Source organism: Fukomys damarensis, unplaced genomic scaffold (genome assembly GCF_012274545.1).
Source record: "Fukomys damarensis isolate Sample0158 unplaced genomic scaffold, DMR_v1.0_HiC HiC_scaffold_16, whole genome shotgun sequence".
Classification (NCBI taxonomy): domain Eukaryota; kingdom Metazoa; phylum Chordata; class Mammalia; order Rodentia; family Bathyergidae; genus Fukomys; species Fukomys damarensis.
In genome coordinates this window covers 106,089,413-106,111,577 of record NW_022900928.1, presented here as the reverse complement: position 1 = coordinate 106,111,577, position 22,165 = coordinate 106,089,413, and the positions used below count along the sequence as shown (strand labels likewise).

At 40.8% G+C, this 22,165-nt stretch overlaps 1 protein-coding gene across 1 annotated transcript in view; it reads right to left on the bottom strand.

Annotated features, from left to right (window-relative positions):
• Positions 1 to 1,788: 1,788 nt before the first annotated feature.
• Positions 1,789 to 22,165, bottom strand: part of Pard3b (par-3 family cell polarity regulator beta) — a 1,085,411-nt gene continuing 1,065,034 nt past the window's right edge. Inside the window, exon 27 of the mRNA XM_033763978.1 lies at positions 1,789 to 2,229. Coding sequence (XP_033619869.1) covers positions 1,872 to 2,229 — 358 coding nt within the window. The 3' untranslated portion in view covers positions 1,789 to 1,871. The remainder of the gene's footprint in view (positions 2,230 to 22,165) is intronic.

Below are 22,165 nucleotides of genomic sequence, written 5' to 3'. Positions count from 1 at the left end.
TCTTGGTAACAAAACTCTATTTTAAATTAAAAAAAGACTAAACTGGGCCCGTTGGATACTCTATGTATTCAATAATACAATTTATTAAATCCTGCCAGTTAGAATTATCCTACTCTCAGACAAAATATGTCTAGATTAAACTCTAGATTTTTTGGGGGAGGGAATAAAGAGGGGAAAAGGAATGTGAAAAAGCTTGAAGTATTTTCACAGTCGCTGAGCCATGCAAACTGCTGCTCCCAGGCCTTGTTGCTTCTCAGTCTTTTGCTTGTGTTTTCATTTCCATCAGCCTGTAAGATTTAGATGTTCTGTTTCCATAGAAAATGGCTGCAAAGCTCAAAAGAAACTGGGATGGGTTCATTCTACTCAAGTGTTTAAGAAGCTGGGGTTTCAGTTTTTCCAAGCTGCCTGACCTTCCTTTCTCTGTTGGAGACTTTGTCCTTGCCCTGAGTTTTGTTAATGAAACATAGCAGATGCAGACTGATTTAATCTTATGCCTCTTCTTCCCTTTCCTCGTCAACCTTTCTAGAACACATTTTTATTTTTCATATTAGTAATCATCATTTCTGTATACACACACACACACACACACACACACACGCACACGCACGCACTCACTTCCATCTACTACATGCTGGTGATCAGTTTCCAAAGGTCACAGTCAGCTCTTCACTGTCCCCAAGTGCAGATGGGCACTGTTTGGCACTGAGTCCAGAATTGGCAAACCTAGGGCCTTGCTTCCGGTGCAACCTTACCAGCAGAGGGCTTTTTATCCCAAGAACATTTGAGTTCTCAAGTGGGAGTCTTAAAATAGAGGCCTCAATTAAAATAATTATAGGCAAGAGTTTTGGGGATGAACCTGGGACCAGCTGTCTCCAAGCTCTCATGTCTGGGATGTGGGAGGAAGGAAGGTAAGGACCACAGGAGTGTCGAACACCTTTACCAGGTCACCGCAGTCCATGGGATACATTCCTTCTGGAGGCTCTGAGTAGCTCTGCACATTCTCCCAGGACACTAATATTGTGTTCACTTTTTTTTTTTACTGACTTTTATATCAAAAAAGGAAGGAAACAACTGAAATGTTTACATCAAATGAGTGGAATCAGGAACCTGAGAGACTATAAATAAAGAAATACAGTCTTCCTCTGGGTATAAAAAATTTCACGCAAGTCACTAGTCATGTTTGCTGTTGCTTTTTTCTCAATGATAAAACTGTACTTACTACAATGCCCAGATTTGCAGGCTGTCTACTCTGTCATTCTGCAGGGTTTTAAATTTTTTTAAATTTATTTTTGATGGCAGCAAAGTTTTATTGAATGTGGGAAAAGAAATAGGCTCTGCAGAGCGAGTGCAGGCTAAGTAAGAGTGGGAAAAGAAACATGCTTTGTGGTGTGAAGGTGGGCTACCTTGGAAGAGTGACACTGGCCCATCTGTGGTCTTGACAGCTGCACCAAGGGGGCTGTGGCCGAGCCCTGGAATGGTGATACTGACTGCCTGGCAGAGGCTGCTCTGCAGTGGCAGCTCTATGGCGGGCAGGGACACATGAACACAGGTTATCTAGCCAGGGAGGCACGGCATGGTTTATCTCCATCTTTAATTGTTGTTCAGTTCACTCGTACTGGCTGGCCAATTCTGGAAGACTTTCAAGTATCAGGAAGTACTGTATTTTATGATCTTATTCTTTCTATTTCTTCTGAATCTACCTCCTGTTCCTTCTTTTCCTGTCTGATTAGCCATCAAGTGTTGCAACCTCAGTGAGAAAAAGCCAATCTGTACCATGGAGAATTCCTAATGAGGAGAAGGCCTTGAGGTGTAGGAAGTGCAAAGTGGCTTCAGACCTCTTCCTTGCTGAGTGAGGTCTTGGTGATGTTCAGCTATACGGCTGCAGTCATGGGGTTCTTCTGCCGGGGATCCTGGGTTCGGTAGGGGTGCTGGTCGGGGCTGCCCCCTCGTGGCCCTGCTCTGCCCATTTCCTGATAGGCTAGCACTCTTTGGTGCTGAGGAGGAGAAGGTGGAACGTCTTGTCGGAAGGGTCCTTTGTGCTGGGGGACTGGTGGGGGTGGGTAGTACTGAGGGTACCGGAGATCTGTCACCCTCAGATCTGGGGGGCAGGCATAGCCCCCTTTTGAAGGGTGGGCAGGATGAGCCCCTGGGTAATATGGAAGCTCCCTTTCCTTGTAGAGCCCTCGAGGCGCTGCTGTCAGATAGTCCACAGGGTCTGCAGGTCCCCCCCTGGAAAGAGAAGAGACACATGTCAGCAGTTACTATGCCATTGGCTGCCTAGCTAAAGACCAAGCTCTCAGCCTCCCATGCAGTTAGTTGTGGTTGTAGACCAGGCCTGGCCAATGGGATGTGAGTAGAAGTGATGTGTGCCCTTAAACACAAGAGGGAACCTTCTACCTTATTCTTTGCTTTTGGCCACTGGAGCAGCCAAGCTAGACCTCAAGGTGAAAACTACTGGCTGAAGAAGAAAGAGTGTGGGAGCCTGAGCCCTCAGCTCCACGAGGCCACCATGTCAGTAAGTACTGCCTATGCATAGATTGGTACGTGCGAGAGAAACACACTTCTTGATTATACCCTCTTATGCTGGCCTGTATCATAGTAGCTGAGCTAGTTCCCCCAACAAGGCAATGAGTTTGGTTCTCTTAAGCCTGGACCCAGGTTTAAGATGGATCCCCATCCCTTCATAGTCTCTCTGAAGCTTGTCCTGGATATGGTTTCAGAAAGGTAGAGGTCACCTGGAGTCACACAGTCCCTGTGCACATTATGTGCTTTCCTCCCAGACCTCAGAGTAGCTCACTGAGTGGGCTGTGGCCTAATTCTGCTTGGCTGCTGTCATACTGCTGTGATGATTAGTGTATCTTTCTCTCCACAGTTTCTAGAAAAAGTCCCAACCTAGGCTTGGCAAGCTCCCCCCAGAACTCTGACGTAATGATTTATACACAAGTTGAGAAGTATCACCAGGCCAGTAGCACAGTGGGAAAAATCAAAACAGCTGAACACTGCCCTGTGTAAGGGACAGGGCAAGAATAAACACTAACAGGAAGTGACCCCATCTGGATCTTTCTACTGAAGACAACAAGCATCTTCTGATCTGCTTGCAATAGCAGAGGCAATGTGTTTCTAGACAGTGTGCAGATGATGCATCTCGTCTAGCCTGGGGCTAAACACAGAACTTCTGTTTGCAGTTCTCAAAACCCCATGAACCTTCTGTGTCCATATTTGCCACCATCATTCACCATCAAGTCCCTGAATCCTTCCACTTGTCCCTTCCCCCTTTTGATTTTTTTAAAAAAGAAAACAGCAACAATAATAATTAATGAAAAACTCTCCAATGTCAGAATAAAAACTGCTAGGACACTTAAAAGAATGACAGTGTCTGTGGTTAATCGGGCACTGTGAATGAGGGTCAAAATCACCCTGTACCATGCAGAGCTGGATGTTAAATCAGCTCTCCATGTTCGCCAAATCAATGGAGATTGGACGAGCTTGAGCTGGAGTGTGCGTGGCAGGCGGCCTGTGAACTGATCCATGAGGATGAACAATAGAATTCACTCTCTACTCTTTTTGTGTCTTAATTTGGCTATGTATAATAATGAGAGATAGATCCTCAGGCTCAGAGTAATTTAGTTAGTGAGAGTTTTCAGATAAAAAAATTAAATTGTTTGCGTACAAGTTATTATAGCATCAGCTGCTATTATTCAGTGCAGTTTGCTTTGCTCTCTTTTAAATTGCCCATGACAAATAGAGCACAAATATATCATCTGTCATTGCAGCCTTGGCAAATAAAGGATACAGTTTTCACCTTCTTTTTCCTTGGGAATTTCACTTTTGATTTAGAAAACTTCCAGCACTCCTGTATCTTTTATGGTAAGACTTTTTAACCCCCGACCCAACTCGACTATGCTCATTTCTATTTCCTTTTGGCTCATGTTAGAGATTTCACAAACACTTTAAAAAAAATCCTTAACCTGTGCTTTCTCTCAAATCTACTGAAAATATTTCTGTACAAAGTGAAACATGTGGTTTTTCTGTACTCATTTAAGCCCTTAGGATAAATCACTGACATTTGCAACATACAAACATTATCTGCCTTAAAATGAACATACAGCCATCTCTCCCTCTGGACTCTCTTAGTATGAATGTTTCCTGTTTAAAAGGGGAAGAGAGAAAGGAGGAATTCCAGGCCTTGGATTTTTAGGGTCCTGGTCTCTCTCTAGAGATTCCTGTCTTTTAAAACAGAACATTATAAAAGACAGGCATGCTTTTTTTCTTTTTAATTTTTGGAGAGACAATCCAGATCAAGTGCTGACAGGTGGGGCAGAAGCCACCCTGAGCGACTTTGACTGCACAGTCCATACACGTGGGGGACGGTGGCTATCTTGTCTCGCACACCTCATCCTCCCACAAATCCAACTCTCACTGTAAGGAGGAAGGAGGGAGATTTTCCCATGGGCAGATAGGGTGACCTCAAGAGAGCTCTGTGGTCCCAGATGGCTTCTTCTGAGGGAAGATTTTAGGTCTGGGAGTTTGCTTATGTGTGGCAGAAACCCAGAGAGGTAGTTGCTCTTTGTCAAGAAATGAGACAATTGAAGTCATTTATTTGTGTAGAATTCACTATAACAGTTATAATTTTTAAATTTTTCTGAGAGAAGAACAAGAATGAGTCAGTCTATATGAACACTGTTTCAAGTTCAAAGAGTTCTATAGGATTTCTTTTTCTTTGGAGGGTAGTTATTGCGTTGTTTATAACTTTTTTTTTCAAGACAGCATTTCCTACAAACTTTTGTCAGAATAACTTCTGAGTTCCTGTGGATATTATGTGCATGTATGATGTGTGTGCCTGCATGGATACACATTCACACATGCATATTTAAAAGAACAATTTTTAAACAGAAAAAAAGAAATCCACTTATTCACTACAGCCCTTGATAAAGGAGGAAGAAAGGGCAGCTGACATTTTTGCTTTGTTTTTTTTAAGTTTCTCTTTTTATAGTCGCTTTGTGTTATATTTAGTGTTTGTAAAAAGCACAAATCTAGCCTATTCTGGGGCTATGCAATGCTTATCACAGTGAATGATGCCACTTGCTTTAAGTCAACTCTGAGAAATCCTGGGGAAGCTTCCTCAGGAGATTCTGATTTAGATAAGACCCAAATAGCAAATGTATCACTGCTTCATGACTCCTCCTTTTTCATGTGACCTCACGAGTCTTATTTGTATGTTATTATTTTTCTTAAAATAATTTTCCTATTTAAAATCTTACACAGAAACCATATTTATTTGAGGAAAGAGAAATAAATATACATATTTTTCTTTATAATTCTTTAAAGTGATTGTTTTGAAAATACCTTTTGAGTTTTTTGCTTTATTTTATTTCTGAAGAGGCTCATTTCTAAGAGTCAGAAGAGTTAAGATTTTGCTTTGAAAATTCCTAGGAAATGTCCCAGACATATAGTTTTTTTATCATATGGCTACGCACAGTAATGAAAGTGAACCGTTAAGCCTGAGAATGACAAAGCAGTAGGTTATTCACATATAAAGAAACAAGAAACATCACTTTCTTTACATGAGGTCCTCCTCTTTTAACCAATTTAGCTGTTAATGTTTCCCAAGAAGCATAAAAGGAGCTGGAAATCAGAGGCTAAGCTGGTCAGACAGCCAGCCTCTTGGTATTGACATCTCTGTTTTATGGAAGGAAGGAAGATGTGCCTTATGTCTGCTGAGACATTCTTGTCTGTAGAAAGGGCTCAGTATCCAGAGGACAGAATGACTGGTAGAACTTTCGCCAGGGACAAAGTGGCTGCACTCTATGGAGTAGAGGACGGGGCATGAGCACTGCTGAATCCTTCCATCTCTGCATCACCTGCTTCATCATCAACTGCAAAGAAAGTCTTTGGTCTGCGTTCACTGCAGCCAGTCATTCCCACCTCATGTGTCCTTCACCCAATCTTGCGCTACTTGCATACTTCATGGAGCAGGGGCATGGGAAGGAAGGTACTGTCTCATTCATCTAGTAATCTCTCCTGGGGTTCAGCGCGGAGCTCTGCATCCCATAGGTGTTTCATAAATATAGGCTGAGTTTGCTCAAGAAAAAAGCCACAAACATACACAGCAACCCTAGAGGGTGAAACGTGGGTGAGGCCGGGGGTGAGGAGAGAAATAGAAGGAGGAAGTGGACTCACTGGGATCTGGAGATTGATAATGGTTCAAGTAGCCAGATTTCTATTTTTTGCAGAAGAAAGGAGGTTTGGGGAAATGGTGGCTGAGTAAATTCTTGGATTGAGTCCAACACTGAAAGACTGTAAACTTTCTATTAGAGTAGAGGTTACTTGTTCATCAAAAACAAGATTATACTGTCTTATCTCTGTTGCTTTGCAGAGTACTTGAAACATAGTAGGTATTCAATAAATTTTTCATTAGAATTTAATTGCCTTGATTTATCAGGGAGGTCAGTATGTTTAATGACGCTTAGCAAATTGAGTTATCTTGACTCAAAATTAGCTATAAACTAGGCTTACTAAATGAAGCGTAGGTATATTTATTCACTAATCAGTTGAGGAATATTTTAATATTCTTGCAAGGAATTTTCTTGCTTCTGTCATAAACACAGAAATCTAGCAGCGTCTGTGTATGTGTTTCCAAAGAATGGTATAGGGCTTCACATAAAGGATGTTAGGGAAACACTGACAAATTCAGGTATGGTTGCAGACATAGTTTAAAGTACCAGGCTTGAGGGTTGATAATAGGAAACCACAGGTGGAGGTGATGTCCAGTGCCCCCAACCCCAGCATCAACCCACCTCTTCTCTATGAGAATACAAATGATGGATGGCTTTCATATAAGCCTCTCATGTCAGGGAGAGGTAGAAACTAAGATTACGCAAACTTTTTTTTATCATCTACTGTAATTCAGTGCCCTTTCCTCCCAACTCAAGAAAGAATAAGGGAATTCATGAGAGGAGGAAAACTTGAGTCTTCCACAATTTATTAGGAGAAATATTTATAAGCTTTAGTTCTTCAAGTCTCACTGACAAATCTTTGCAATACAGAGCTTATCACGATCACCTAGCTATCTCAAGGCTGGGTTTAAGAACTGTGGCTGTATCTCATTTAATGATCTTCATTTAGGAGAAAGGATAGATGAAGCTGAAAAGGTGAAGCATGAAGCATGTCATGATTTATATCTAGATGTCCCCCCAAAGGCTTGTGCATGGGGCTTTGGGAGGCGACTGAATCGTGGGAATGTGATGCTCACTGCTGGATTATTCCCTGATGGGTTGATAGCGGGATATGATGTTGGGAGGTAAAACCTGGTAGGCGGAGGTGGTCACTGTGGGTGCGAACTGAAGCGTATTGTATTAGTTACTTTTTTCTTGTTGCTGAGACAAAAAACCTGTCCTCAAAAGGGGAAAAGGCTTATTTGGCTTGCTACAGTCCCTAGAGGTTTCAGTCCATACTTGGCTGGCTCCAAGGCAGAGTGGCAGAGGGGCAACAGTTTGTGGTGGTGGAGGCAGCAAAAGCAACAAAGGACCTATTAATAGTGTCTTTCTGCTCCTTTTATCTTATCCAGACTACTGGGATTGGGGTGGTGCCAAACTAATCGGTGTACTAGTTTAGTAATCACATGCCCTTAATCCTAGCATCACACACTCTACATTCATTCACTTCAGAAAAAGCCCCACCTAAAAGCCCGTCGTACGCCTATGATCCCAGGACTAGGGAGGCTGAGGCAGGAGGATTGCTGCAAGTTTGAGACCATCCTGGGCTACATAGTGAGTTCCAGGTCAGTCTCAACTACATAGTGAGACCCTGTCTCAATACACCCACCCCCCCACCAAAAATAAGAAAAGAAAAGAAAAATCCCCACCTACAACTGCATGAGGCTTTGGGGGACATCAAGACACAAACCATAACAGGTATATATTTCTCCTCCCTTGATCACCTTCTGCTTCCTGCCTATCAGGCCATGAGCAGTTCTCTCTTCTCTGCAGTGCCCCTCTGGGATTCTGCCTTGCCCTGGAGCCAGATGACTAGGGACCGAAATCTCTACAAACTGTGAACCAAAATAAACTTTTCCTCCTTGAACTTGTGGGTGTTGGGTATTTTGTCCCATCAGTGAGAAAGTAACTAGGACAAGCAGAGAAAATAACTAAGACATAGAAAAAGTTTGCTTTGAGAATGTAAAGTTTTGAGAAGTTTAGCAGTAAAGAAATATGTTTGCAGTAGAAATTATGACTACAGTAAAGAATTTATGATCAAAGGTGAGAATGTATAGCTTAGACATTAAGCATTAAAATTTTCAGTTATGGAAAAGTTTTGAAAGGGCAAGATCTTGTACCTGTTATTTTCTGTAAAGTACTGTGTGTGCTCTTAGCAACCAAAACAAAGATAATTTTTTAACTTCTAAGGTTGTCTTTATGGCTTTCTCTTTTGATAATAAACAACTGTGACCAAATATGGGGTTGGAATGGGAAAGCATAAGGAGATGTGAGAGTCCTGGGGCCAAAAGAAGTACTTATCTCCATTGGCAGAGAGTGGACAGTGGAAAAGCCATACTTCAAGCATGCCGCACAGAGGATTTAGTGGGTGAGCTATTGTTGAAGTTTTTGTCCTCTGGTATTTTCACAAATACTGCAAAGTTTAAAAAAAAAAATCAATGCAAACTAAGAGGCTCGTAACCGCCCTTGCTATGTGGACAGAGATGCTTTGAATCTGTGTTTGGAATTCCTGCAGGGTCAGATTTCCAGTTACCAGGCCTTTATCATCGGTCCTGGCACAAATGTGGTCAGCTGGGATTAGCAGAACTCTCTGCAATGTATATTACATAGCTTTGATTTTGGTAGGTTTTACAGAATCATAAAATATAATGATCATTTGATGGCCTACGTTATAGAAATGATTATGGAAAAAAATCCCACTTGCATCACTCACATTTCCCATTTCATTATGAGGAGAGGGCCCCGCTCGTCACAAAGAACTAGAAGGAAAGGGAATGTGGTCATAGCTGCTTTGAGGAACACCAAGGAGTGTTTGAAAAGGAAATGAAGCGGAAATAAAAGTGACAATCGGCTCAGAAGACATTTTTAAGATAAATATAATTTTGCCCCCCCCAAGTTACTCCCAAATAATTGAGGGGTGATAGGCTTCTAAAGTGGGTGCAGAGAGCAATCAGAAAGGACACACTTCAGGGCATATGTAGAGAAGGAAATCTTGTGGGAATCAAAAGATTTCTGAATGTATCCTGAATGGGTGAGAATCATGATATCCATTTCAGTGATGCCATGAGGTAGTCACCCTATGGTCTTTTTAACTACAGAAGAGATTTTATTTAAAGCAAATAGCAACCAGTGCAGAAATCACCATAAATTTCATAGGTCACTTAAATCATCTCTCTTTTTCTATTGCAACAGTGGTTGTGGGATTTCAATATCTAAACACTGTGGGTTTCCTCTGACTGTCATGTAAAAGATGATAGCTTATTTCCAAGGGCAGAATTAGAGGGACAACAGGTTAGACAGTGTGGGTCCTAAAGGCTGCTTCCCCTGCTCCTTAGGAAAAGTATTACACAGTTCTTGCACAAGGTTGACTGAAGACAGGACATTGTATAGGTGAGATATGTGGTTCTAAAGGCTATTTGTCCCTGATTTATTTTAGATTTCATGAGCATGCGCATGCGCATGCACGGGCGCACACACACACACACACACACACAGAGTTATGGCTTGAGTCTAGATGTCCCATATGTGGTCATATTTGGAGCTGGCTAGATCTAGAATGTGTGATGCTGGAATAAAGAATGTTATGCTGGGGTTAATTCACAGTGCAATGCTAGGACTAAGGGTGCCCTGCGCTTGGTGTGAGTACTACCCACTCTCAGAGCCTGTAGCCTGGATAGAATGTAAGAGATAGAAAGAGTGCTGCTATTGTTGCTGCTTGCTGCTTTTTCTGCCTTCTGCCTACCATAGCTGTTTCTCTTCTGCCATGCCACCTTGCTTTGGAGCCAGCCAAGTACAAATTGAAACCTCTACAAATGGTGAGCTGTAATACACTTTTCCTCCTTTAACTTTGAGTGTCAGGTTTTTCGTTTCAGCAATGAAAAAAGTAACTAAGACACACACACACAAAATACATATAATTTTTAGAGAAGTATATAACACTGACAATCTTTACTGTTTGCCCCTCCCATTAACTTTTAAATTAACATAAATAAAATAAATCATGTGTCACTGCTCTTATTGCCCTTGAAAGTCTAATGAGTTTGACATAAATTACTGACAATCACTAGGTCATTAGAATCACTTCTCACCAAGGGCAAGGAGTGCAAAGTATTTCCACCTTTGCATGTATGGCCACGGAAGGAAAGGTTTTCATGTCATGATTTCATTAGGACACGGGTACATCCTGGTACTGCCAACATATTACTCTGAAATTCAGATGTAGAAATGTAAGTATTGGGAAGAGTGCCATTATACTTGATGGGCTCAATAACAAGCTTTTCAAATGTTGGATTTAGAATTGCAAAGATTCAAAGCAAGCTGAGCATGGTAGTTCTTTCCTGATTGCCTACAGCAAACCAAGCATTTTTCTCCACGTTATTTACTCCTCATCTGAGGTGGGATAAAAAAATAGGATGTGTTTAAATAAAAAAAATTATTACAGTAAAAGACATTGCCATTTCCTCCCTCAAAACACTCCCTTGAACTTCAAACACACTTATCCTGTCATTCCTGCTACTTTCTGAGGCAGTTATGAAAGTCTGTTAGGAAGTATCATTGGTTGCACTGTTGTGGCTACTCTGATGTCCTGGACTGATTTAAAATGTTTACCTCTAGTGGTCTTTTTGACTTCGGGGAAGAGCCTGAAGTCACAAGGTGCCACTTCCAGTGAATAAAGTGGCTAGAGACAGACCATAATATTTTATGAGTTTGTTTTCTAGAGGATGGTGCTAGGCAGCAGCATTCATCATAACTGAAATTTCTGATCATACCTTGTAAAGACACTCATGATCCAAAACTGCTTTAGAAAATGTCAAAAATGATGGGATAAGTGTGTTTTAAGCAAGGTGAATTATTTTCAGAGGGATTAATGGCAATGTGTCTTTTACTGTAATAAATCAAAAAATTAAACATTCATCACATTTTTCCTTCACCCCTTGCAGCAGTGCTACCAGATAGATACTATCATTATTTCTTATTTGCAGATAAAGGATACCGAGGAGCAGAGTGGTTAACTAATCTAAACCAAAGTTGCACAGGAAGTGCACAGGAAGAGCCATGCACTGGCCGGCAGATGCAGAAGTCTTTGCCTGACTACTAAAGAGACCACGTATACCCTCTGACTGCACACAATACTTCCCACCTGCTCTGTGCCAGGTGAAAGGTACTGATTTCCATTTGGAAACATATTTTTTAAAGAAAAGAACTGAATAAGTGAAAAAATAAGAAAGTTTTTTTTTTTAAATCTTTTAAAAAATGGCTTCTGGAAGCCAAAGAAGCTGAAACTGCTGGTACAGCAGGTGAAACACCCAAAGGTGCAAACAGGTTTTTGTAGGAAGTCTCATTCAGAGATCTCAAACCACCTCTCTCTGAGGTAAACAGTTTCCTGGTGTCTTTGTGAAAATCAAAACAGATATCTGTGTGGTTCCACTTGCAAGTTCCTGTGTTCATGATTTAATACAGGCATTCCTTATTTTATGACTGAGTTAAATTCCCGCAACTAGCTCGTTAAATGAACTGGTTGCTAAATGAGGAACTGTACATAGTATTATTCAAAAGAAAGAAATAGTCATAGGAAACTCCAACTTGATGACTTTGTTTATATGCATAACTCTTACAGGCAGTTCTGTAATGCACAACATCAAACTATACAGTACTATACAGTACAAGCAGAGAAATTATAGTAGTGTATTATAGAAGGCACCATAAGTCTGCACTGCTCATGCTCCCGCATTGTAAGTCCTAACGTGGTTCATGAGTCCAAAACAGTTGTTAAACATGTAGGTCATTAAGCCAGGAATATTTGTACCTTCAGTGTTAGTGTCATTAAAAATCAGTGGAGTATTTGAAAAATAAAAAAGATTCTGGGGCTGTAACACCATAAATGGGCAAGTATGAAAGGGAGCTGGAGACCTACATTTTCCCCAAGGCCGAGGATTTTTATCCTGATAGAGCTGGCACCATACTTCAAAGAATCCCATTGCAGAGAAGGAGCCTGGGCGACATGCAGTGGCCTCCAACGCTCTCTTCAGGGACTGACATGATCCATGCGGTAGGCCGGTCAGAAATGTGGACTCCTCTCTTATCCTTACCCCACCTAGACATCAGCTTCTGGCAAGTGTACTTTTAACTATTTGTGGCTGTATATCCTGCTATGGTCTTATTTTAGGTTTAAATCTCTTTTCAGGTAGATCATTACACCAGCAATAGTACATTAGGACTCAGAGGAAAGCAGGTGAAGTTGTGGGTCACCTTTACAGAAGTGCAGAACCACAGGGTTCATGTGCAGAACAAAGCACATGACTCTGTAGAATAGCTGAATTTTATAAACATCTGATTGGTTGCCATAAGCTCTGAACCATTTTGGAGTGCATCACACTCTCAAATGGAAACACAGCATGACTTCTAAAGGCAGGTTAGTTCAGTCTTCCTTTGGTGACTGCTGGAACATTTTTGGATACAAAGCTTTCAAATTTAAATTCTGACAACCTAATTGGTAAGAGTTTTTTTTTTTTTTTTTTTAATGTTACTCATTGTGTAATTTGCCAAAGGTTTCTTTTTTTCGCATCTGCTAACCACTCCCATTATGGCTTGTGTTTAGATGTCCCCCTAAAGCCTCATGGGGATGAGGTGGGACTTTCTTTCTCAGAGGTTGCTGAATCTAAAGCGTGACTGGTCCATGGTGGGGCGAGGCTCAAGGGCAATAGGATTAAGGGCATGAGTGCTACCTACCCTAAGTAGTCTGAATAAGATAAACTGGAAGAAAGACACTGTTAAGGCCTCTCGTTGCTTTTGCTGCCTTCTGCTGCCATGAACTGTCGCCCCTCTCTCACCTTGCCTTGGAGCCAGCAAATTATAGAATGAAACCTCTGTGAACGGTAAGTCAAATAAACCTTTCCCCTTTTAACTTTGTGTGTCTGGTATTTTGTCTTAGCAATGAGAGAAGAGTAACTAACACTCCCCCAAATTTATAATACTAAGATTTATATAACATTTTCACCAATCTCTCCATTCACCTTCTGTCTTAAGAAGTGAGCAGGTTAGTAGTGTAACTGGAGTACGGTGGTTGAAAGACAGCTCAGGGACCACTGTCACTTGGGCGAAGTATGGAGTTTGAAACCCTATTCTGCTACAAACTTATTTGTATGGATTCCAAGATTATTATTCTAACAGTCTGCTGATGTCCAGTGCCAAAGCGGTGGGCCCATTCCTCAGTATCCACCAGGTCCTAGAAGGAAGTGCTTTTGGCCTCTATTAATTTTGATGTGGAGCCTAAGCAACTCATACGAGTTTCTCCACAGTGTAGGAAGGAATGCTCGGCCTGCACGTCTTATCTCCCAAGGCTCCAGGTGGTGCCCAGTGGTGCACTTAGGCTGAGCCTGTGTCCCCACTCAGCCCTCCCATACAGAATCCAGCTCATTATTCAGCAGAGTGCTTTGGAGGGAGCAGCAGCATGAGAGATTTTACGTAAGATCACATTCTATTCAGCTTTCAGTTTCGCAGATGAAATGGATTTATGATAAAAAGGTTACTGAACTGTATTGTCGGGATGATTTTCAACAAATAATAAAGGTTATTAAGAGACTCAGGTACTGATGACTTATACTCCGCTCCCTCATACTGCTTTGGTCTCTCCATCCTCTGGCTGATCCTTACATTGCTAGTAAAAACTGGTTAATAATGTCATTACCAACCTTTTACTTTCAAATCTTCTTTTATTGAAATCAGAGCACTCTTTGTCATTTCTCCTTCTGCTGTAATATAGCTCGTCAACCTGGCTTCTTTAGGTTCCATACTTGTCTTTGATGCTAGTAAAATGGGGCAGCCAGCAAATCAAGGCTTATAATAGCCCAAGCTGATTGATAGCTTATGAAATTACCCTGCTCTCGCCATTTCTTCTTTTTTTGTCTCAAATATTCTTGTATAGTTACTTACTGTCCCGAGACTTTCCGTAACCCTCCTCCCACATCCCACCTCCCATCCCTTTGACAAACTAATATGCGGGTCCAGAGCCACAGATGAGTGCTTTTAAAAAAGAGAGCAAGACAAGCTTTTATCATGAGCGAGATGTTATTTCATCCTACATTTGTTCTCTAACTCCCTGATTTATTGATTGATTCCTTGAGCAATTCAAAGAAAACTGAAAATCCACCCTCTCTTCTATTTCTTTGAGTGCTTCCTTTGCACTCAGCCCTATTTGGTGTGGGTATAGGGGCCAATACAAGACAGTCCCTCTCCCCTTTATCGCATGCATTCTATTAGTATAGAGGCAACCTCAATTTTTAAAATCAGTCATGAAGCGGAGGCTTTAATAATTTAAATAAAAGCTTATCACAGAAAAGCAAATATTTATAAGTATGAATCATCTAATTTAAAGAAATTAATTAAAAGTAAATGCTGAAGTGATTTCAAACTAAAGAGCCATTACCAAGTGAAATGTTATTTACCACTTGCCCCACACCCGCTTGTTTTTGAGCTTCAGGGAGATGGGATTCTAATCTCTCCCTCTGCTTTTGTGTATCCCAAGCTTCCAAACCAGCCAATGTGTGCAGAAATTAGATCTCTTTTGCCCTGTGGTGAGGCAGTTGGTCTTAGCGTTTGAGGTCTGATGGACAGCAGGATGAATGTATCAGTGAGGTGGGGTGTGTGTGTATGTAACTGTGCAGGACAGTGAACATAGCATACAACCCAGGTGGCTCACGTTTTTCTTAGCCTCAGGGACTCCATGCATAAACTGGGGATTTTAGGACTGCCTTTCCGTCTGATGGGAACTGAGCAAGGAAAAAAAAAAAAAAACAGACAAACGAAAAGATCAGTCATACTGAGGTCCTTAGTACTTGTAGAATTTGAAGTCATAGTCATTCTTAAAAATGTAAAATCAGACCTTCTATGTGGATCCTAAAGTGATTTCCCAAAGACCTAGAATGAACAGATAATCACATTTATAAGCAAATCCATACCCAATGGCTGAGTGACACAGACCCTGGGTGTCCCGTCCATATTAACATGTGTCACTGCAGGAAATCATGTAGCAGAGGTTGCAACCTGTAGAACCATTTTACACACACACACACACACACACACACACACACACACAGAGCTCACATGAGGTTTAAAACTTTTTCAGTTAGTTGCTGACATTAGAAAGTCAAGGGCTTACACATAAAAATTCAGCTTTCATGTTTTTTTTTAAAGCTTGGATTTGCCTTCCTATAAGACCACAAAGCTGAAGCAGCTCTCTCAAGGTGGGGGACTTCTCTTCCTTAGAATATTGTTTCTTATAGTACTTCCTATCTGTCTTCAGTACTGTTTAGGTTTGCTGTCCCTTTGCAATATGAATATAAATCTACCCTTCTAGGTTTTGGCAATGGGGAGAGCAGTCTGTATCTCCTATTACAGGTGTGTGCTTTCCAAATGCCCTACTTTGAAGAGCGAAGGTCCTGGGAAATAGACTAAATTTTCTATCACCTTACTCATTTCATCTTTGAATCTTTCAAAATGAATTCTCTATTCAGTATTAGGAAAGGAACTGCAAAGACAGGGTTATATCCCAGGGATTTTCAGACAGGTCATTTTCTTTTTCAGGCCTTATCTTCAACTCTCTGAAATGAAGACATTAGAATAGGTGGTCTCCAATGAGCTGCTGGGGGTTACAATTTCATGACCCTACCAGGAGCTACACAGGCTCCAGTCCAAAATGACCTCAGCTCACATTGCTCCCCTTCAGTCTGACCCCTGCAAAGGTGACTCTCACTAGACCTCTTCACTTATCTGTGTCTTGGTTTGTCCATCTGTAAAATAATATGTTTTTCTTTTCACGAGAGTGAATGAAATGATACAGGTAAAAGCATATTGGAGGAAAGTTGGGGGGCAATATGTCCAAGATCTTATATCACTCTTGTGTAATTATGAAGGAAAACTTGCCTTGCCTCATGGGATTACTGATTCGGAATTTTCAGTTCCCTTTGAGAAGTATGCAGGTCATTTCCATGCCAACAAGGCAATACTGTAGACTTTTTACACTTACTCTCGGTAGGGTAATATGAGGCCTCAGACAAAGGGCAAATGTAGACTCTAATTTACCTCTTCGTTCCATGATTTTATGAGGAATATATGTAGTTAACTATTATCAGGTTGTTAAACAATTTGATGAGGTGTGAACTTTAATTGGCCTTTAATTGTTTTATTTACAACATACTTATACATTTCATTGGGGAATTCTCTACGTATTTGATTAAGAATGGTGTAGTGAACTATACAATTTGTTAAAATCAGAGGCTGAAAAACAGTCATCAGAATTTTAAGTCTTAAAAGTCATTTTGTAAATGTGGAAATTTACCCAGTTGAGTTTTAAAAAAAATCAACAACCCAAACATGAATTAAATTGTTAATCACATTTATCACCACCATTTGAAAATAATAAAAACCAAGATAGGAAAAAATAACTAAATTTACATCTACTTGTTCTGCTCTATTACCTTTTCTGGTAGAAAGAAATGGCTTCAAGGGAACATTTCATTTGTCAGGGATAGGTGATCAGAATTGCTTTTAGAAATCAAATGCTTTCTTAAAGAATAATCCTCTTATCTTTCCTCTGTGGTTTTAAATCTGGACAGATGAAACTTGTAATTGTACCTTGACCCAAAAGGCCATTTTATTCTTTGGTTGGTGACAGTGATAAACCTATCCCCAAATACCATCAAGCACCTAAAAAAAAAGTCAAAAGCCCAAAGTCAATCCCAGAGGATCACATGGCCTACCTGGGCAGAGAAGGAAAGAGATGAGAAGGTATACAAGCTCAGTGCTGAATAAGTGCCATGGGCTGTCTGTTACAGGCTATCTTTCTAATGGGGAGGGTATTGGATTTGGATGAGTAGAGACACAGGGATGACCATTCTTGTAAAGGAGGCAACTGAAAAGCTGATTCTGGCATGGTGGGTGGTTAGAGGCCAAGACAGATGTGTTTTTGTCCAGCTGCACTTGTCCCAGATATCACTTTGTCCTTATTTTTTATTTCTGAAGCTGCTGCTCCCCCTGTGAGGTTATGAAGCTATGTCAGAAGTGTTAAAAATTTAAGCCATGATTGGGTTAAACATCAGTAATGCTGGATTTTAAGGCATAACTGGATTAAAATTATGTAACATCATAGGAACTCTTTAACGGTGCAGATGTTGTATTGTTTAGGAAAAGTATTGGCTGTATGGCAGAACTCTATTGAATCACTAATCACTATGTTTAATTACCTATTTTCTTGTCTATACCCAATAAACTGTGGGTTACATGATGGCAAAGACTGCCTGTGAATCCACTACTGGCTCCACAGTGCCTGGTACTTAGTAACATTCAATATAATATCTATTAGTGAGTTTTATCTGGAGATTCTTGCCATAGAAATAAAGGCTGCTCTTTCTCTTAACTGCATACTCATTTGGGATTCAGCCTGGTATCTTTCTCACCTCACAACAGGCATCTTGCTTACTACCCAGTGATGAAGTTCTCATCCCATCTGCCAGGTCCGGCAAATTAGGCAACTCTGATGGTCTTCAAGCTATTCTACAGTAAACAGGAGCATTGGGCTTGCAGTCAAAACACCTGTGTTCGAGTTCCAGCTCTGCCACTGGTTTTGAGTGAAACAATTCTCTATATTTATTTTCTTCACTCTGAAATGGGGACTGAAATGTCAGACTTACAGGGTTGTTGGGAGAAGATCAAATTAGAGAAGTATGGAAAAGTTCTGTGTAGCTGACAAAGCTCTATTCCATTATGAGATACTGTTAGTATTCCTAGCACGACCCTCTGCTTTATCCAGGCCAGAAGTTCTGCACACAAAAGTCCTCCTATCCTGGAGTCTTGATGTTCAGGGCAGGGGGCCTTCGTCTTTGCTGGGTCATCCAGATGCTAATAGATCCATTGCCTTTGTCTTCTCAAGACTTCCTCTTGGCCTGAGTTCCTCTCTGCCATTTTGGACCTTGGATTTTTAGCCAACTCAAGTGGCCTTCCCTTTCTCTGATGACCTGAACTCCTACACATATTTTTATATTTTCCCTCTAAGGCCTCTCCTGATCACTTCCTTCTAAGTTTGTGTTCAGGTCTCAGCTGACCTCAAACCAAGAAATCCCCTTTTCCAACATAGATCAACTCTAGGCATCAAGGGATGATACGGCAGGGAGGTTAAGAGCAAACAGTTCTGGGTTTCTACTTAATGAATGCTTGACTTTGGGTAAGTGGATACTCCTCTATAATACAGTCTCAGTTTCTTCATTTACAAAATTGCCATAGTAATGGTTACCTGCCTCCACTGAGTAGTTGGGAGGGTTAAATGAGAATGTATGTAAATCCCTCAGTCCAGCATGAAGGCATGGTAAGTGATTAATAAAGATTGGCTTCCATTATTATGATTACTATTCTGCCAGTCCCAAGTTTTTATTTACTTATTCATGATTCTGTAACTTCTTACGTGCTTTTCTCAGTCTTACACATATTCTCATATGTTCATAAACCTTCTTCCCCTCCAAAAATCTGCTTCCTCCAGATGGAAATCAGGCAAGTTATCACCACTTTCCAAAAATTTATGGACTATGCTCACTTAAAAATCTTATATAAAATGCACAAAAAATGTACATCCTAAACAGTTGTTCTTTTTTTCTTGTCCTACATCTATTTTTAATTGCTATTTATGTGTGGGTTTACATTGATGCCAACTCTTAGAGAACTGGTGACTTGACTTTGTTAAGGTTCTCAGAGAGAAAAACAAACACAATTACACGTGCAGCTATAATGTGAGTTATTGATGATGCAGGAATCTAAACCCAACGGAAGCTGGGCAGCAGCCAAAAGACTATCAGGCATGGTCTCAGAAGAAACACAACATTCCAGATTTCTCTTGTCTTTCTCTTTCACGTGGGATTATCTGGATAGATGGAACAGTGGGTTGTATTTACTTGAGGAAACATGCTTGAAGTCTGTGATCAAATGACAATTAGATCTGTAAGTAGAGAATGGTTTGGGGCATTAGACTGACAGATAATTTTTTGGGGAGGGGATTGATATTTGTCCCACTTTTTGTGAATATGGGACAAGCTTTTCGTGAATAAGAGCTCCTACCTTTCTCTTCCTTCATCCTTGGTTCTACCATTCCCTCTTTCCTTGTGACCAGAGTTGGGATGATGAGAAGTTGCTATTTCCTGCTTTGTCTTGATGATAACATTGTGCTCTTTGGGGAATTAATCCAAGCTCACTCTCAGTCCATGAACTCCATGTGCAGTGACTTCCCTCAAACTCTAGAGCTGGCATCTGACCCAGAACTGACCAATCAGAACGTTCTATCCCTTGGGTATGGTGATTGCTTATGATTAAGCAGATATCCCAGTGAAAGTAGCTTGAAGCAATTTTGGGAGCTTTGCTGGATACAGTAAAATGAGAAAATTCCTCTTTTGTGGAGTGGCCAAGAAGGTGAGAGACAAGCCTGGAACTGTGAGGGGCCATGTTGATAACATGGAAGAGCTGACCTGAGACTGAAGCTGACACAGAAGAGAGCAGAATCAGTCGATTCTGAATGAAGAACGAAGCCAATCTCACCTCCTTCTCCAAATTCCTGGTAGGTTAACCTAAAGATAAGCCTGTACTTGGACTTTACCAAAGTTATATCTACTAGTGATTTATTTTCTATCTGATTGTAACAAATCTGAATAAAGCAAGAGGCCGGTAATGCTTAGCACAGGTTTGTATATACAGGATGGCACCTATGGTGTGACAGGCTGCACTGTCCGGCTGACTTATTAAGAGCTGCCTGGAGGATGAGGTGCGTCAGGTTGGGTCACAAAGGCATGACTTTGGGGATTAGATCTGGGCCTTGGCTCCTTCCTCTTTGGCGTTGTTCCACCCTCTGCTTCCCAGCTGCCATGAAGTAAACAGCTTTGCTCCACTGTACCCTTCTGCTGTGATGTTTCTGCCTCTGGAGCCAGCTTACCATGGATTAAGACCTCTGAAGCCATGAGATGAATAATCGTCTTTCTTTTCAGTTCTGGGTACCATGCATTTTCCCCAGCCACAGGAAGGCTGATTGATACGTATAATATGAAGATAAGTAGTATGGGATGAACTATTTGGGAAGAGCAGATAATCGTACACTTTGGAAACTTCCAAGGTAGAGAAAGGCTTTGGTGTAGCTCCTTCTGTCTCACCATGGCACAGCTTCCAACATCCCCAGGCTAGAGAAGGTAAAAAGCAAAAAGCCTAGGATAAATTCTTTTTCTAAGCTGTGATAAAGAGGGTCTTGAGTGGAGAAAATAAAGAGCCCTGAGGTAAGTAGTGGCCCACTGGAGTTTTAATCCCTGACAAACTTGTTTAGGCTCAGATGGCCATGCCTATAATTAACTTTTATAACTATATATACATTCATATTATCTACTTCTGAAAAAGTGAATAATCCTAAACTCCAGTCCTGTAGCAATTCTCCAGTAGCTGAAAACCACGGGAGTATACAAATAATTTGCAATTAGGTTTATATAAATATAAAACATGTCAGGAAAATTCTTCCCCATGCAGACCCAAGAAAAAGGAAGTTAGAAAAATGGCTTGTATGCATCTCCAGCCTGCGTCTCATTCTTCGAGCCACAAAAATGTGCAGCCTTAATCAGTTCCTAGTCTCCGTCTGACTCTCTGTTTACGTTTACCATTTGAGATGGACCTGGATCTGGAGTTGCTGTGAGAACAGAGGCCTGGGGAACTTGCCTTTGAGAGATCCTAATCTCACCCTGTGGCATACTGATTTTATAAAAGGAGTAATAAGGCTCATGATGTTTATTTGAATGGTAAACAGACTAAGCCTAAGACCATGAAGAATTGTGCTAAGGAACAGCACAAAGCAGCTCTTTCCTGAGCTCTTGCCTATGTGTTTTTGAAAGAGTACAAGTCAGAGCCTCCCAGAGATCTCTGATTTGGGAAGAGTCAAGGCCATGGTACTGGGGGTATTTCCCTAGAGCCCCACCATGTCATGACCTGGCAAATACAGTCCAGATAAATACAGAGTTCACTTTTATTTTCTTTTAGTTAAAAAATGCATTAAGGTATAACTTACAGTATAGTATCCATTTTCAGGGTTTAGTTTCATGAAGTTTTGCAAGTATATAGTACTAACACAGCACTAGAATCCAGGATATGGGTAACTTTTAATTCTGCCTTGTTCATTGATCTCTTTTCTTAGCCAAGCCTTGAAACTGAGCACTCCCTAACTCCACAGAAGACACTCATACAAAGTTCCACACTTCGAAAATAAATCATTCCTTGTCTGGAAAAATACCAGATATCACTCATGTTTGATAAAAATTGCTGAATATATTGAAAAGAAATCCAGGTCTGGATGGTTGACAAAAATGAGAAATCTGAGCACTGGAAAGAATTCTTTGGGCTAGAATTCTCTTGGAAAACATGCCATGTCATCCCAAGCACAATTATTCTATTGCTTTATGCATTTAGTTAGAGGAAGCTTTTTTTTTTTTTTTAATGACAAAAATACAAAGCACCAAAAAAGAATTTGCTTTCAATGACAGAATTTTTCATGGCTTAATTAGAAAGTCCACAACTTAATAGAAACAGAATGTCCACTTAAACCCAATATGATCGAAGATTGAGAATGGTCCTTTCTAACACCTTCACAGGAAAACATGTGGAATATTGTTCTCTCAGCTGCAAAATTCCTTCCTGTGTTTTTGCCATTCTTTGTCTGCCTTAAAATTGAGTTGATTGCAGGTACTATGCTAGGTTGAAGAAACAGTGGAAACAAGTTAAAGCCCTGTTATCAGGAAACTTACCATCTTTGCTTTCCATGTTGTAAACCCTCTCCCAATTCTATCCCACTTCTAGTACATCTGTTGCTTCCTCTGCAAAGTACAGCAATAAACAGGAAATGGAAAAGTGAAGGCAGCACAAAAACGAAGAACATATAGTCCAGT